This window comes from Eleutherodactylus coqui, chromosome 12, assembly GCF_035609145.1.
Source record: "Eleutherodactylus coqui strain aEleCoq1 chromosome 12, aEleCoq1.hap1, whole genome shotgun sequence".
Classification (NCBI taxonomy): Eukaryota; Metazoa; Chordata; class Amphibia; order Anura; family Eleutherodactylidae; genus Eleutherodactylus; species Eleutherodactylus coqui.
This window is the reverse complement of record NC_089848.1, coordinates 100,886,055-100,904,341: the sequence shown is the minus strand read 5'-3', so window position 1 is coordinate 100,904,341 and position 18,287 is coordinate 100,886,055. Positions and strand designations below refer to the sequence as shown.

Sequence of the window (18,287 nt, the reverse complement as noted above, 5' to 3'; positions counted from 1 at the left end):
GATGAATAGTAGCCTCGTTCTTAGATTGGAGGTTCTGCTGATTATTTACAGTTCTACACGAGTCATTTCATCATATAAAACAAGAAATGTCAATAATAATGTAGATGTTATAGGAAGATGCAGCATATAGAGTAATACTTCTCTACTGACTAGATGGATATAGAGAAGCATGGGCTGATATGTCTTATACATCGGTGGAAAGTAATTTACAATATGTGGAGGAGATGTACCATGCAGTATCTACTTTAGGTAATCTTTTGATCTAATATATGTATTATTATACCACAGAGAGATACATGGATAGATATGAGATGGATAGATAGATATTAGGTGGATATGAGATGGATAGATAGATATTAGATAGATATGAGATCGATGGATAGATAGATATTAGATAGATATGAGGTGGATGGATAGATAGTGTGCAGTGATGCTGCTGATAAAAAAACCCCAATAATAATAATGCTATAATATCTACATGTCATCCACATAGCTATGAAACAATAGGACTATAAAGTCACACAGAGAAGTTATGGGAGCAGCGCCCCCTATAGGTTGGGATATTAATGAACCATTTATCATTGTGTCCTCTATTAGTGCCCAATGTTAGGGTATATTCACACAAATTATTTTTTCCACACGACTTTCTGTCCATAAAAATCAAATTGAAGTAAAGCCTATTATTTTAAATGGTTATATTCACATGTGCGACATTTTTAGTTGGACGAACAGTCCAAGAAAAAAAAAAAAGACAGTCACAGCATGTTGTACTTTGTTGCAATTTGTGGACAAAAATTGCCTTTTTAAGTCAATGAATACACTCATTTGATGCAATTGTGATCTGTTTCTATCGCATGTAACAATGGTATCCTTAAAAAAATGCAGAACCCATCATGTAGATTTTTTTAGTTCACGTAAACATCAGATGAAAATCGCACAGAGAATTACAGAACGGCATATAAATTATGTGAAAATCACACAAAAAATCTGTCCCATTTTTTTAGGACTGAACAAAGGCTGTGTGAATATACCCTCATGTACAAGGGACATTATTAGACATTAGGTGTGTCTACCTGTCTGATAGTCTGGCACTTGCAGTCTTGTATCCTACAGAGCTTGGTGAAGGCAAAAGCTGCAAATTAGCTGGGTGTGTGGAAGGAAGGACATTTTTTATTATATACAGAATATAGGAGCCAAATCCTGGTGTCAGAACCCTGTCTGGTCCAAATCCTAATATGGAAGACAGTGAATAGATGTATGGCTGAGGTGGTGACTGCCTGGTGGATGGTAGTTGGATGATGGGAGTGATCATTTTGTATACCAAATTGTTAATTACTAGTTAGGACTAAACCATTTTCGTGTAGCAATAACCATTATGATCAGTTTGCAATTTTTTTTGCTCAAAAATGAAATTTCTCATGAAAATTGGTCATATTTATAAATATTGTTCTGATGCACAATTTGTCAAAGCAGAGAACACTCATCAGTGATCTAAAAAATTGCTATATGGAAATTCAGCTAACATGTCAGACATTCGTTTCCATTCCAATGAAAGCGATTATTCCCTGATGAAGCCAATGACTTCCACGCACATAGAAATATTCGGTTATTGAAAAATTGCTACAAGCATTGGACAGGCATCTCTATCATTACAATTATCGTAAGCCGCCATTGTCAAACATGAATTCAATCATGGTCACAATGTACTTTTACAGGAAAAATGTGAAATGTTTTGAGCTATGGATGTAATTGGGGATTTTCTTTTTAGAGTAGCAATTATTTAAAGGGGTTGTCCAGTTGTAAATTATTGATGGCCTATTGATGGCTATCAGTAGTGGACCAGTGGGGGTCTGCCACCCAGGACCCCTGACGATCATCTATTCATCAGGCTGGTAGGTTTGTGCACTGAGCTGATCTCTGTAGGAAGTAGACAGCTCTGTTTTCACATCAGTGGACATGCTAGGTATTACAAACAAAATTCCAATTGAAGTAAATGGGAGCGAGTTGTAATACCAAACCTGACCGTGGCAGAAAGAATAGAGCTGTGTGCTTCCTGTTGAAGACTGATCGGTGAGGATTCCAGATAGCAGATCCACACTGATTTATTACTGATGACCTGTCCTGAGGATAGGCCATCAATAGCTTACAACTGGACAACTACTTTAATGCTGCTGGAGGGAACATTGTAATTGTCATATAAGCTATACACACATACATAGATATCAGTGCCTGCAGTAAAGGACACACTCGTCCATATGTCAGAGTATGGGTGACTCTGCTTCTTTTTATTGTGATACTCTGAAGATTTGACCTCTGCCTTTAAAGGGAATGTATCATCAAAAATTCTTTCAATCAAGTTTTTATGTTAAACAGATTTTTTAAGGATTTTCTGTGATTTGTTTTAAATTGTTGATGTTACTATCTATATTTAAAAAATCCTGCAGTTCACACACTGAACACTAAGCCTAATAATAGTCTCCCATTTCCTGTTCTGTAGAGACAACTTCTCACCAATCATGTCATTATCATCACAGGCAGGAGTATAATGAGAGACAACACCTATATATAGATAACACGGGATTCACCATTCACAATAGGTGATGGTGATGGTCACAGCTCACCTCCTCTCCCACCCTGCACAGGTTTCAGAGTATGCCTAGAACACACTCTGATAGGAATCAATGAATGGCCTCCAGACTACAGATTCTGAGAAGTTCTCTCTACAGAACAGGAAGTGTTAAAATATTATTAGGCTTAATGATAAGTGTGAGAACTGCAGGATTTTAGGATTGTTTTTTTTTATTTAGGTAATGACATCCAAATTTACAAAAAAAGAAAAAATCCCCAAAAATCTTTAACCCCTAAAGGACTTTGCCTTTTTTTCTCTTGTTTTTAGTTTCTCCTATCTACTTTTAAAAAATCACAAGGGTATCTTTATTAATTGTTTTAGGCAGTTTTGAACAGAAAAAGTCACCAAATTTTGCGCAAATGGGAATTTACGCAAAAGCTTGCGTTTTTTTTCTTCTTTTTTTTTCTCTTTAATGCTGCTGAAGGGAACGTTGCACCTCATTGTGCATTCAGTGGAAATTGTACTAAGCCGGGCATAACTCTTTACTTCTCGGTCATTGTAGCCGTCTGATGTCTTGTTTTTTGCGGGACGAGTTGTATTTTTCATCGGTGCTATTTAATGTACCGTATAATGTTCTGAAAAACTTTTAAAAATTCCTAAGTGGATTGAAATGAAAAAAGAAACACATTTTCTTGTTTTTATGGCATACATACTGTAGCAAAAATGATATGCTGCCTTTGTTCCGTGGGTCAGTACGATTATAACAATACCAAATTTTTTATTTTATTTTTTTTGCTGTACTACTTTTAAAAAACAGATTATCTTTAAAAGAAAAATATTTTTGCCACCGTCATGTGACCGTCGATAGTGCTGTGTGAGGTCTCTTTTTTTGCGGAACGACGTGTGGTTTCTACTGGTACCATTTTGGAGTACATATGACTTTTTGATTGGTTTTTATTAAACTTTTTCTTGGCAACAGGGTGACCAAAAAAAGCGTAATTCTATTGTTTAGTATTTATTTTCTGATGATCTTCACAGTGTGGGATAAATAATGCATTTTTGATAGATTGGACTTTTATGGACATGGCAATACCAAATATATTTAGTGTTTTTTTGTTTTGATTTTATTATTAAAAATATGGGAAATTTTTACTTTGTTTATTTTTTAAGCTGCTCTCACACAGGCGCTTTTTACCACTATTAACGCGGTATAACACTCCCATTGATCTCAATGGGGCCTCGCAGACATGCGCTCGATCGCGACGCTGTACGGCACTTTTTTTTTTATGCCATTTCTCTGTCTGCTTTTTTTTCATTCTCCAGTTCAAAGTGTGATAAGTTTATCAAATGTTGCACAAGGCTAATATATTATTTGCATCTTTAAATATGTCTACAGATGTGGAGTCACTTTGTTCATCACGCAGCTACTGGAGCGAGATCGTGACAAACTTTGCAACTTTTTAAAAAGTTGCATTTCTTAAATCTGTCTAAAATCCTCTCTCCACTCAAACCACGCCCACTTTTCTAGATACTTTGGAAAAGTGGAGCAAGAGGTGAAACATCTGTCCTTTATGGCGCAAGTCGAATGGTAAATTTTTATAAATTGATTTGCGCCCACAAAAGGTGCAATTTATGCCAGAATTCTAACGCAACAACAGTAATGTGTGCCCCGATTACACAAAGAGACATATTTACTTGGACCGGAGTTTCATATACTGGTCTACATAAATTATGCATTAGTGTTCTTGCTACAAATGTATTAGGAGGCTTAAAGGGATTGTCAGGTTACCGGACAACATTCCCTTTGTAGCTCCCACTGTGCTAAAATAACAAAAGGAGCAGTACTTACCCATTCTCTGCCACCATGATCTCATGCTGCAGTCCCGCTGTGGTCCCAGTGTTTGCTGTGACAGATGATGTCACCGGAAGTCACCTGAGTGCTGCAGCAAATTGGAGGCTACAGCACCACTGCCCATTCTCCGGGCATCAGCGCTCATATCTTGGGTGCCATTATGCCAGGAGTTCGGAATGCTGTCACTGCAGCTTCTGATTGGCTGCAGTGGTCAGTTGACTTCTGGTGACATCATCTGCCACAACAAACACCAGGACCACAGCGGGGTACAGCACTCGTTCACGGTGGCAGAGAATGGGTAAGTAGTGCTTCTTTTGTTATATTAGCACAGTAAGCGCTATTGAGGGAATGTTGTCTGGCAACAGGGCATCCCCTTTAATACATCAGTTGCATCTGGCAGCACCTCCGTGCGACAGATGGAAAGATACGCTAGCTACAAGCTGGTGTATGTTTCTGCTATAATGTGAAGAATGCATTAGGGTGTATTATTTCTGGAGTACATGATGGTAAATGTGGCAGTTCCCATACAGCCGTGCCCCTAATCCTACGCTATGCCTACTTTTTGAAAAAATGTTGGGGCCTGGCTTAAAAATGCAAAAAGTCCCAATTTAGGTGCCTGCGCCAAAGTTGTGATTGTTCTAAGCCATAAAAGTGTCGTACAAACAATAATAAATATGCCCCAGGATTTTCTAATGAGGGTCTCACCCTTGTTACACCGACTACATTGTTACAATGTTTTTTGGAATATAGACTATTGGATATTTTCCATGCTGTGGGATCTATTCATTATACTATCACATGTAATGGAATCTACTTGTGCTGTTTAGTCTATTGCAACATAATAATATAACGTGTTTAGTAGTGAAGGTAGGACACAGCCTTCACTACTGGAGAGCGGTCATACGAGGCCACAATCCAAGCTTTTGGAGATTGAGTCACTCTAGCGTGTCCATTGCCAAATCCTTTCCCTGCCTCACACCAGATAATGTTACTCTCTTGCACTCAACCTTAACTAAGTTTGACCTAAAATCTCATCAACACTGGAAAAGAACATTTTTAAGGATAAGCCTACAAATAGTCATAAATTGATGTGAAGAATGTATTAGGGTGTATTGGGACACACTTATTAAAGGGGGTTGTACCGAGATTACAGGTTATCCACAAAATAGGGGACAATTTGTAATCTTGGTACAAACCCTTTAAGACTGGACTTCGGACTACAACTAATGACTATAGAACTCTTATCCCCTCTTATTAATTTGTCTTTGTTGTTCCACCTTGTCCTCTCATATTCCCTCTTGTTCATTTTACACCTAGAGAAATATAGGGAATCAAGTTTGATTCCAGAAGTGGGTTCGCCCTTTTCAGGGCAGGTGTTCCGCTTAATTGGCAGCCCCAGTCGAGACAGATCAGGGAAAGACCTTAGGCCTCACCTCTGTTTCTACCATCATCAGCTGTATTGTCTAGGCCCCTGTTTTCTATACATTATTTAGCCTGACTCTGTCTGCTGTTTCAGAATCTGTTGATCAGTTTCCTCGACAGGACTAGACAGACAGGACAGAAGTAAGATGTGCCTAAGGCAGTAAGCAGGGCATACCTCTTAATACTTCGTGCAGAACTTGGGTAGTCCATGTGCCATACAAAGCTGGAATAGATTTATAGAACAATTTATGACAGTTTGTGGTGTAAATTATACTTAAAGAGGTTGTCCAGCTCTAAATGATGGATGACCTATCCTCAGGATGTGCCACTCAGAATCCCAGCTGATCAGCTGTCTACTCTGTCAGTGTATAGAACCAGATGCGCAGAGCTCTATACATACACAGTGGCCCGGCATGGTACTGCAGGCAGAGTTCCTATTGAAGGGAATATGGGAAGTGTGTCTGCAGTACCCTGTCGAGCCACTGAAGTGTGTATGGAGCTTCTGACACACATCTGCCCTGTTCATGAAGAACCGACCAAGGTCGAACAACTGATTGACAGGGGTCTCGAGTGGAAGATGCCCAATGATCATCTATTGATGACCTATACTGGTGATAGATCTGAAGAGAGTAGGTGTTACAGCATATGTGGTGCAGACAAGACGTTCCTTTTATTCCTCCTAAATGACTAATCAATACATACAACGTTTTGACTTAGCAAGTCTTTGTCAAGTACTTCTTATCTGCACCGCATATGATGTCACGCCTACTCTCTTCAGATGTATCTTTTTGAGCTTACTTGGATCAAGCTCACTTTGGTGACTTTGCATGATAGCTGTCCATCTGAATTTGGCTTTTAAAGATTATGCTGCGGGCACTCCAGCTCTACTATTATACTGGTGATAGGTCATCAATCTGTTAAAAGTGGGCACCTTTTTTAAATCTGTTGGACCAGGGTGACCACACCCCCTCCCAATAAGTCACACCTACTGTTCAAAAAGTTATTGGAGGCTGCTTAGAATGGCAAAAAGTGTAATTTTTTTCCGCAGAAACCCACTTGTAAAATTGCAAGTTTTCCCCACCAGAATTCTGGCACAGTTATGCTTTATTACTTAAAGAGGTTTTGGACTCATGGGGATGGCAGAAATGGGATCCCAGAGTATCGGAGTAGGCGCAAGGGGAACAATTGCCAATTCGGCCTGGTGCTTACCATATCCATAGCTGTCTCAGTAATCAGTAGACAGCCATAGTACCAGAACTCTCCAGTTCCTTGTTGGCCAAAATGAGTTCGGTCACACACACCCCTTGACAAAATAACTCAAATGGCTCTTGCATGCTTGGAACTTTTAATATCAATAACAGCCCGGGTACAGTTCTTGTCCGTACAGGCCGTGGTCGCACGGTGCTGCTTTTACTTCTGCGTCGGATGTCAAGAGTCCGGTTGGACGCTGTGAATTCAGCCTGGATTTTGTAGCTGTGCTGTGGCTTCGGGGAAATTCTGGCAATGTCATGCAGACAAGACTCTCTGCCTGGCTTCTGCGACCCATTTTATGCACGTCCTCCATTGCTACACAAGATGGAAACATCTGGTTGGCAAATTTACTGTTTTTCACGCTGCATAGGGCACAACCCCCTTATATAGCATTCTCCTCCCATTCCTTCCACTTCGCGCCCACCTGACCACTCTGATACAGACAGACAGTATTCTTTTGCAACAGCGGAATATAGAATATGCATCATACTATCACACATGTATTTTGGGGTTTAGTCACACGGGCGCATCGGCACCTGTACACCGGCGCCGATGTGCCCGTGTGACTGAGCCCTTACAGTGTATTCAGCCTATAGAATTAACTGAGTAGACCTTTTATCAAAGATATGGAAGCTAAGCCATTTGCTGTGCAGGTGAATGCAATGTATTTAAAAAAAAAGTATCTGCCCCCCTTTATCGCTGTTTTAGAACCTATTTAAGAACCTCCATAAATATTGCACACATTTCCAGCTCTTTCTACAAACTGCATTTTTTAAAGGGCTTATACCAAAATTACAACTTATCCCTTATCTAGAGGGGGGATAACCTGCTGATCAGTGGAGGTCTCACTGCTGGGAGTCCCACCAATCTCAAGATCGGGGGTCCTGTGTTCTCGCTCCTCCTCACTGTGGGGTTACTGCCCTTTGCCCCGGCTGTGAGGAGGAGATTGAATTGAGCACTCATTGCAGTAGCGTTCCATTAACCTTCATTGCACTGCAGAGATATCCGAGCTTGGATATTTCTGTTAGCCCTATTGAAATCAATGAAGCTCTGACTGCGCATGCTCGGCCAGCGTGCTCTTCATGGTATCGTCATTGCAGCGAGAGAAGCGATCCCCATAGTGACAAGTAGAATGGGACACGAGAGTCCCGTTCTCAAGATTGGTGGGGGTCCTACCTGCAATCAGCAATTTATCGCCTATCCTTGTAATTATGGTACAACCTCCTTAAGAAGCTCTGCACGCTATACCACATTTTTCAGAATGACTGAACATTTCCTATTATTCCAACAGGTAAAGATCTGGTTCCAAAATCGGCGTATGAAATGGAAGAGAAGCAAGAAGGCCAAGGAACAGGCCGTCCAAGATGCAGAGAAACAGAGAGGAAGCAAGGGGAGCTGTGAGGAAAAATGTTCAGAGGACAATCAGGAAGACAAGTCTTCCACCTACCATCACCACCCAAGGGGGGAACCACTCAAAGCAGGCAGTCGCCTACCCAGAGACTATACAGACAGCGAGGAAGAGGAGGAGGACCGGGACGATGAGGAGGATGAGGAGCATAGAGATGACAAGCACTACTACCATCATTCATCTGACTGCACATCTGAGGAGGATGAGAATGGACATCCACAGAACAGTCAACTGCACTGAGCCTTGTGCTAGGATGCAAACTCTCTGGACTACTTCTTTAAGAGTCCTCAGAACTGAACTCAGAAGCCTTATGGCCACAGTGTTATAAATGGGAGTCATATCTACTAGGACTATCAAAGACAAGGAGATATATTGCTAAGAAATTGTCATTTTAACCACAATGAGACTTCCCCCTTGGTCAAGTTCAAACATTTTCTTATTTAAAGGGGTTGTCCAGTTGTAAACTACTAGTGACTTATGCTGTTCGCTGGGCGGTGTGCTCATGCATTGAGTTCATTTATGACAGAAGCAGACAGCTCCATCCCCACTGCAGTGGCCAGGCTTGGTATTGCAGGCCATTCACTTCAATAGGAACTTTGCCTGACTGGCCATTGTAGTGGGAACAAAGCTGTCTGCTTCTTGCATAAATCAGCTTAGTGCTCCAGCACATTGATCCATGGGTTCCTGGACTGCAGATACCTGTTGATGTACTATTGATGGCCCATCCTGTGGATAGGCCATCAATAGTTTTACATCTGGACTACCCCTTTACTCCATAATGCTCAGTGAGCCCCTACTAACTGAAATGAGTCAGGGGTCAGTGTGCAATTTCTGTTTTAGATAGTGATTACTATGACTAGACTTTGAGGATGAGGAGATGATAAAGGGACACAAATTCAATGTGTCGTAACCACTTAGTCTCTGTATACGGTTACTTTCTGAAGGGTGACCCTGCCGGAGATATGACGCCTATATACTGTATTTTTGTATATTGTATTTATAAAAGAAAAGATACCTCTACTTATGCATGATAAATTATTATTTAGCTTTCTCCATCGTAATGATGGTGTGTAAAATAAATTTGTTTTATATGAGAATTATTTACCTAGACTTTTCTTTAAGTGGTCAGTAACTTTCAAACAGCATATCTTCACATATCCCTGAAAATAAGACATACCCTGAAAATAAGACATAGCATGATTTTACAGAATTTTTGAGGATGCAAAATGATTTTTACGGCTTTTTGAGGATGCTTGAAATATAAGCCCTACTCCAAAATTATGCCCTGCTAACAGTTAATTAGAAAAATGAATTTAAATAGTGTCCAGGCAGCTATACATGTAAAAAAGTTAAACCTTTTTGAACAAAAATTATTATAAGACACTGTTTTTTTTTGGGGGGGGGGGGGGGGGCGGTGGCAAAAGTGGAAATCCCTTTATTTACCTAAAATGATATTTCTGTGCAGAAAAATCACTCCAAATTGCCTCTAGCCTGCTGTGAAGTGTGTGACATGAGAGAGGGCAAGGATAGAAAAGGAAGTTCAGAAGTAGGATGAGCCACCTTGCTAATTGAATTGTATAGAGAGCATAGGAGAGAGGGGGAGGAAGGGAGAGACACTCATACTCAGACCTCCTGTGACGTTAATGGTAAGTTATCTGCTACATTTCCACAAGGGCCATTATGGGGGAAAATCCGTCTAATGTGCTGGCTACTAGGGGTCTCACGTCCTCCTAAGTTCCTGTCAATTGTGTTACCGTGTCTCCCCGATAGTAAGACCTACCCCGATTTTCAGAGGAGGCTTGAACTATAACTCCAATCCAAAAATAAACCCTAGTTAGGGTACATGTTTTAAAAAAACAAACAATACTCACCTACTGCTGGCATTCCTGTCCTCGCGCTGGCGCGTCCTCCTTCAAGCCGACAGAGCAGTTCTTCCTGGAAGTGGGGCTTGAATACCCCGCCTCCAGGAAGCTAATGCTCTGATTGGTTAATCTAGTCCTGCTCAGTCCTGTTGTACACTTTCCTAGATGACGATAAGTTTCTGTGTTTGGTTACAGAGAGAGACTAGAATCTGCAGTTCTCTGTGCACAGTCTATAGAACACAGTTTAACAGCCAGGGTCCTCCTATCAGTTCTGAGAGAATTAAGAATCAGATGTACTAGTACAACATTCAGTTGTGAAAATGCAGGATACAAGTCATGTAATTGCTAGAAATATTGTTACTGTACACACAGTAGATTATTCAGAAAAGTCCTCTATGCTTTTGGTCCATTGACACAGAGAGATCTTTAATGCTCTACGCTCAGGTCAGTAGACCATCAGTCAGGCCAGGACACAGTTTGCTGAGGAATTGTATATTCCACAGCACTGTATACAGATTGTCATCACTTGCATTGTATGCCATTACATGGCACGCAGGGATATCTATGAGGCCCCACTCTGGTACCATATGCCACCAGTCTCGTATGCAGAGTTTTCAGCTGCATTCCGTATGCATAGCAATATTGCATTGAAAACTGTACTCCAAATCTGCTCTAGAAACATGGCTGCTATGAAGGACTATCTTTATAGAACAGCACTGTACAAAGGCACCCTGCAGTAGAAGGGATGGACCCAAGAATGGAGTCTCATGTAGAAGACCAAGCAACGGAGGGGATGGTGAAGATCTAATTCAAAAAGAAGTGCTCAGTCTCAGAACCAACATGTGCCTGTCTTATGGAAGCAGGGGCGTAACTATAGGAGGTGCAGGGGATGTGGTTGCCCCCGGGCCCAGGAGCCTTAGGGGGCCCATAAGGCCTCTCCTCTACATATTGGGAGCCCAGTACTGTGAAAAAAGCATTATAGTTGGGGGCCCTGTAACAGATTTTGCATCTGGGCCCAGAAGCTTCAAGTTACACCTCTGTATGGAAGACAGTGATATATATGTGGGAGCATTGGCTATAATCTCTTAGCAGATGTCGGTGGAAAGAAGTATGGGGCGTGCTGTATTTCAGCTAATCTGATAGGTTTTTTTCATAGGAGATAAGCCCCCGCTAGAGGTGTCTGACACAGTTTAAAAGGAATGTGTCATCAGAAAGTGACCTCTTGCAATAACTGACTTTTATGTTAAAATTTTTTAAAATAAATTTTGATGATTTTTTTTTCTCATTTTTGATGTCATAGTCTACATTATGAAAAAAAAAATCCTGCATTTTTCGCACTGATAACGAAGCCAAATAATAGTCTGACACTTCCTGTTCTGTAGAAAAATTTTTTATCTCATCAATGTCATCTCATTGTCATCACAGGCAATGACAGGTGAGGTGACACCTATATACAGATAACACAATATCCATGAGTCACAGGGATGTCACAGCTCACCTCCTCCCCCTCCCTGCACAGGTCACAGAGCATGCCCACAACAATCTTACATGGAAATCAATGTTTTCTCTCCTGTCCATTGTGTCTATGGCCTATGGAGCTGCTATAAAGCATATCTTTAAATGCTGTTAACTGCATCTCCGGCAAGATGGGCACCCCCTTGTCATGTACAGACAATAGAATAAAAAATCTACAATCAAAAAATGAAAGTAGATTAGAAAAATGGAAAATATTTCACTCTTGTGTTTTAAAGCCCTCCAGCTTTGGAAAAAAATTAGACTGAAGGGAGGAGAGTATATTAGCTGCTGTCTTACTTTTATGCCAGTGCTCCTCTGATCCACCACTTCGGGATCCAGTTTTCAGTTGTCCAAGATTGCCAATGCAGTCTTCTAGCTAACTAATGCACACTATGCACTGCTCACTGATTGGCCAACACTGATCACGTGACCAGCACTGGCCAGTCAGAAAGCAGATATTGTGCACTGGTGGTCTAACACTACCAATGCACTGTGGGGATGAGGCAGTAGATTGCGTCAGCCATATTGGACAGCTAAAAATGAGACCAGAAACCAGCCGATCAGAGAGACTTTAGCAGAGAAGACCCAAAGCAGGTAATATAAATGGCTCTTTGGATCCCAAGATAAGATTTTGCCTGGAAACCGGAGAATTGCTTTAAGTAATAGAAATACATATAGATCATGCATTCCCTTTAAGGTGCTTTTACACTGGCAGATTCTATGCCAGGAACGATTGTCAATGGACATTTTTGAACTGGTTCAGCTCCATTTACATGGAGCAGTTACTGTAGCATTACTGTATGTATCCGGACAATCGCTACTCTGATCATTTGCGCACATACAGTATCTTGACCATGTGGCCATGTAAGAGGCTCTTTATTCCCCTCACTCCATTGAGAACACATTCACTCTCAGTGTGCTCCTCTGTGGGAGAGTCAGGAAGAATACCTACTGGCTAAATGAGTATTTGGCTGACAGCCATTGAAGCTTTGTGCATACCTAAAAGGAAACCTGTCGGCTATGATCACTATAAACTAAGTTTTAGTGCTCATAGGGCAGATTTCTGGGTACCCAGGGGTATTTTTTATACTTACTCAACTTATGGTACCCGTGTTCTCCACCAGAAAAGTTGGTGCACGGACCATGCATTCAGAACACAGACCATGGCATCGGACTCAGAGCTGCAGCCTGTGTGCATATGTTCCCATTGATCTCTATGGTAGTGTGTGCACACAGTCTGCAGCTTTGAGTCTGATGGTATGGTCTGCACACCAACTTTCCTGGCTGACAGCGCAAGCACCCACAGGGGGGTAAGTATAAAAAATAATTCCCCGGAGTACCAGGAAACTGCCCTATAAGCAGCATAACTTAGTTTATAGTGCTCATAGCTGGTAACGGGACCTCTTGAAGGCCTCTTTCACGCAGGTCTATGCAATTTTGGTCCCTTAAAAACTCACTGTTTCATTACCGCATGTGTATATGCATTTTCAGTGTGTTTTTTATGCCCATGTTTCAGTCGTGTTCACCGACATGAGAATAAAAAAAAGTCCAAGTGATGCCAGTTTTGTCACAAACCACAGAAAACAGTAAAAAAAAACTGTAGTGAATATGGATGCTAAGGAGTTTGCTGTGTTTTTATGCACCCATACACTTGAATGGATGATTTTGGTGTGTGAATACGAAACAAATCACGACATGCAGAAATTTCTTTTACACGCAACATTGGTCCGCATAAAAAACGCACATCTGAATACGCCAATTTAACTCAGTGGGTCTGTGTGCTTTGTGTATTGAATCAGCAAAAAATACACCTGTGAGGGCTTATTCAGACAAGCATATATCAACCGGGTTTTTACGCCCGGCCGATATACGCTGCCCCTCTCTGCAAGGGGAGGAGGCAAGCCTGGCCGGGAGCAGTGCACTGAGCTCCCCCTCTCCGCCCCTCGCCACTGCTTGCAATGGAAGTTGTGTGATGGGGCGGAGCTATGTCCTATTATGCCCCGCCCCCTCCCAGTGCAAACAGTGGCAAGGGGCGGAGAAAGGGTAGAGGTGAAGAGGGGCTGGGAGGTCAGTCCACTGCTCCCAGCCAGGCTCACCTCCTCCCCTTGCAGAGAGGGACAGTGTATATCGGCCGGGTGTGAAAACCTGACCGATATACGTCTGTCTGAATAAGCCCTGTGTCCTAGGGATCCATTTACACCAAACGATTTCTCGCTTGAATGAGCAAATGTCAGAGTTCGCTCATTCGCCTGGGCAGCCTGTTTATACAGCAGATACATTGTTATCTCGTTCGAATGAGAAGTCGTTCAGTCGTTCACATTCGCTGGGTAAGTGAGAACGACCGAATGATTGGTATTTAGGGTTACTTTAAATACACACATTTCAGCGCAATGTATTTGCGCAGTGAACGAGGTAGATTTGCGTGCCCGTCTTTGTATAGTACTGTCCTTTTTTGCGCACACAGGTCCTGTTCATATACTTGTGCGACGACATCCCGCCATGATCTAACCTGCGGTCCAGATGTGTTCTTTTCCATGCGGTTTTGTTCAGCATATTCCACATGTTCTTTCATACTGCGCGCACATTTGTGCACCTCCCATAGACTTCTTTGGGGCCTTTTGGTGTGCAAATACGCAGGAGAATAGAGCAAGTACTATTTTTTGGCGTGCAACCGAAATGTACACAAAAAATCCCTAATGTAAGTGAACCCATTCACATCAATGGGTTCTATTTTCTGCGTATATTTTGGGCGTTCAAATACTCCCGTCTGAAGCCGCCCTTAACCTGAACAATAAGTGAACGAGCCAATGATGATTTTTATGCCTGCGTAAAGTGAGCAATGAAAGAAAAGCGAACGATTTATGGCTTGTTGTTCGATCGTTGGCTGCGTTTAGGGCTCCTTCAAGCAGGCATATCGGCACGCGTTTTTGTGCGCACACAATCTATATGTAGAGAATAGAACTTATTGATTTCAGTGGGCTTATTCTCATTTCCCTTTTCTGTACATTTATCAAGAGTGCAAAAAAAAATCAGACCTGCTCTATTTTTGTGCACATTTGCGCATCAAGGGTCCTCATAGACATCAATATGCTGCACAATTTTGTGAAAAAAACGAACATATTTGGGACTCATTAGGCTAAATAGCCATTTAAATCAGGGGGTACTTTTCTGCTGCACGCAAATGAACATGTTTGAATGCGCAAAAAATATAGTAACATGCGCCTTACTCACGCAAAAAAGCCTTGTACATAGTGCAAATATGCTGTGCTGAGGCGTGCAGAAAAAACGCATACGCCCGTCTGAAGGAGTCCTTACACTGAACCATTAGTTTTCATTTTCGCTCGTTTGGACAGCTTTTTTGAACGATAATCAGCGTTGAGTGTAAAAGAACCTTAACTCTTCGCCATTGTGGCGATGGCCCGTGTATCTCTTCAGAGCGCTACGGGAACTATTCTAGAGAAATCCGAGCGTTTCCTCATCATCATTATCACAATGTAACTAACAGCCTGTAAACAACTAACAAAAGCTCTCGGCCCAATAAAAGAGAATGCGCAGCCTTTATCAACTCTTCTTAACACATGTGATACATTCCCGAGCCCCAAGGGGTCAAGGGGCATTTAAACTCACACAAGGGGGTCATTGTAGACCGGCACGTCTCACTGTCCATACAGTCTAAATGCGCTCACTTTATTAACTTGACACACAGCTGTGACCGCCACATGTCTACTTCTTCTGGTTAGTCATTGTCTAACATTTACTGAAGCCTAACGCTATGGTACCTGCGGAGGTGTCAACGCTGTTACTTGTCAGCAGCAGTTAACACATGGCTTTAAGTGAATGACATAAAAACCACAAAAATACGCCACGTCATAAAGCGCTCCTCCAGGAAGCACCATAGGTTGCATTATAGTTATCTTCAAGATGTCCTCTTTTCTTGTGTCTTTTTATAGGCAGGCAGCAGGCTAGAGATTGGAGGGTAGTGTAGGGGCCCAGAGTTTGGGGTCTCCTCCAGCACTTTAGAATGCATGTTTTATGTATGTCTTGTGTCACTGTCATGAGTGTTGTATGAGTTAGTATTATACGTATTAATCCCTCCAAGTGTGAAAGGGTTAATGTCTGGTGATGTCTGCAAAATTGTCTATGTGCACGTGAGCTACCGTAGTCGGGTGTGTCAGGTGTCAGGAGAAGGAGTTGAGAGTTGGAGGTTGAAGTGAGAGGCGGTCGAGTGATGGAGATGGAGGAGAGATGGGCTGCCGGTCCTACTGGAGCTCACCCATGTCAGAATCTCTCCTTATGAGAAGCTTGCTCTTTCGGGATTTGGAACGTGTGGGTGTGAGAGTGCAAGAAACGCATGTTCCTATGCAGAACCGCAAGTTATGCGAGAGCAGTGAGTAACCACTTGATGATAGCCACGAGTGTGAACGTGTTCTGGAATCCGTCCAGTTGAGAGATTCATCCAAAAGAGTGAGATCCATCATATAACTGTGGATTTGTGTGCCTTGGGAAACCCGAACTGCACGAGAGTAAAAAAAGAGATGAGAGATGTAAGCCTACAAATAATCTACTACTGTTAAAGTTACTACGTACAAGTTGTTTCCTTGTTATACGGAAGAAGAGAAGTTTAAGTAAAAGAACAAGGCCGCACATTCCCAGTTCTTGTTGAAAAAGTACTTTCCGTTTGTGGACTACTCTTTATTCAAACTGGGTAATCCGCCGCTGATTTAGGAACGTTGGCGTCACAGTGACAAAACAGGAACTTAAGGTAGCCCAGGTTACTAAACGTGATCTCCCCCAGTTAGTAATGAGGTCGGATTCTAAGCCAGACCTTTGGAGGGGACAGTAGAGCCTCCGTGACAGGTTGCTATTTTGTTACTCCGCTTTCTCCTCGGCTGAGGGCCTGCTCCTCGGACGCTGCAGTAGTTTGATCCTCAAGATTACTTGCTTTGGAGGCCTCACAAGGCTACATATTCTCCTCTGCAGGGATTGGCGCGTTGAGGCTCTTGGTCCCCGACTCCTCCCTCACAGGCAGCAGCATTAAGGACTCATGGATGGGTTCTGGCCACACCGAATCTGGTGAGGGACGGTTAGTTGGCAAACACTGGAAGGTGCTGCTGTAGCCAGTGAATCCAGTAGAGATAAGAAATGAGTTTTTATTTGCCACAGGCAACGAAAATAAGATTAGTTTAGCTTCAAACCTGCTGCTACATGCCTGCAGTAGTTGGAGGGGAAGGAACAGAGGACCTACTTGCTTTCTTGCTTTTTCTTAATTCTGGTCATTTCTTCCACTAATCACTGAAGACTACTGTCATTAAGGGAAATCTAAATTTGGCCTAGTAATCTAATATATTGTCAAGTACCCGCTGTGATAAGGAGCCTAGTGTTACCTTTATCTTTTGCCAAAGTATCTCTTATGCAAAGATATCGGCCAATAAGTTTCTCTTGTATCGTATGCTAATAAGCCCTGTACGTCTGTCCAGTGCTCTGGGCTCTCTTCCAAGCTTTTGCTAAAGGCCGCCTCTTTCTTGCTGAATGACGCATTCGGCTCTTCCCGCTGGGGACATCATGAGTTTCACCTCCAATGAGCCTGCACCGCACTAAGCAGTCGGGCGTATGCGCAGTGACTTGTTCTGTGGGTCGGATTGACATTACGCGCATGTGCCATCGTCAGTGTAGCGCAAGCGCATTGGAGGTGGGATGCATGACATCTCCAACAGGAAGAGCTGAAGGCATCACTCAGTTGGCCGTTTTGGGCAGAAAAGGCTGGAAGAGAGTCCGGACCACCGATTGGACAGTACGAGGCTCATTAGCACTTGGTGCGGGAGAAACTTATTGGACAATATCTTTGCATAGGAGATACTTAGGCAAAGGATAAAGGGAGCGCTGGATTCCTTATGACAGAGAATGAATAGCAGTATATAGAGTAAATAGGCCAAATTTAGGTGGCAGACTCCCTTTAAGATTGCACTGTAGCGCAACTCATGTAGTGGCTCAGAACAATGGGGCCCCTCCATCATAGTGTGCGTGCATTTGTCCACTGTAATGTCAGTGTCTTCCGTGTTGCAAGATTGGTGTGTATTGCATAGCTGCAGCACTGTAAGGGTTAATTGTCTGGTATGTGAGATGTCTGTCTGGAAATGTATCGTTTTATGTTGTGAGTTGGTGGTCACCTGATCATGCTTGATATATGTGATTGCAAGGTATGTGAAGGGGAGTTCTGTTATGGACCTGCAAGAGAGGAATGTTGGGAGTTCTGCAAGGGAGTCACACAGGCACCTTCAGCCCTGTGTGTCCCAAAGTGGAAGAGGCTGAGAGATAACCAAAGTCTACCCTGGGCCGACTTCACCCAGGAGATGCCGGTGTCGCCCCTGGACATGTAGAGAGAATTAAAGGGGTTGTCCCGCGCCGAAA

At 42.4% G+C, this 18,287-nt stretch overlaps 1 protein-coding gene across 1 annotated transcript in view; it reads left to right on the top strand.

The window, feature by feature from the left end:
* Positions 1-9,588, top strand: part of MNX1 (motor neuron and pancreas homeobox 1) — a 16,265-nt gene extending 6,677 nt beyond the window's left edge. The window contains exon 3 of the mRNA XM_066584498.1: positions 8,386-9,588. Coding sequence (XP_066440595.1) covers positions 8,386-8,742 — 357 coding nt within the window. The 3' untranslated portion in view covers positions 8,743-9,588. The remainder of the gene's footprint in view (positions 1-8,385) is intronic.
* Positions 9,589-18,287: the final 8,699 nt, after the last annotated feature.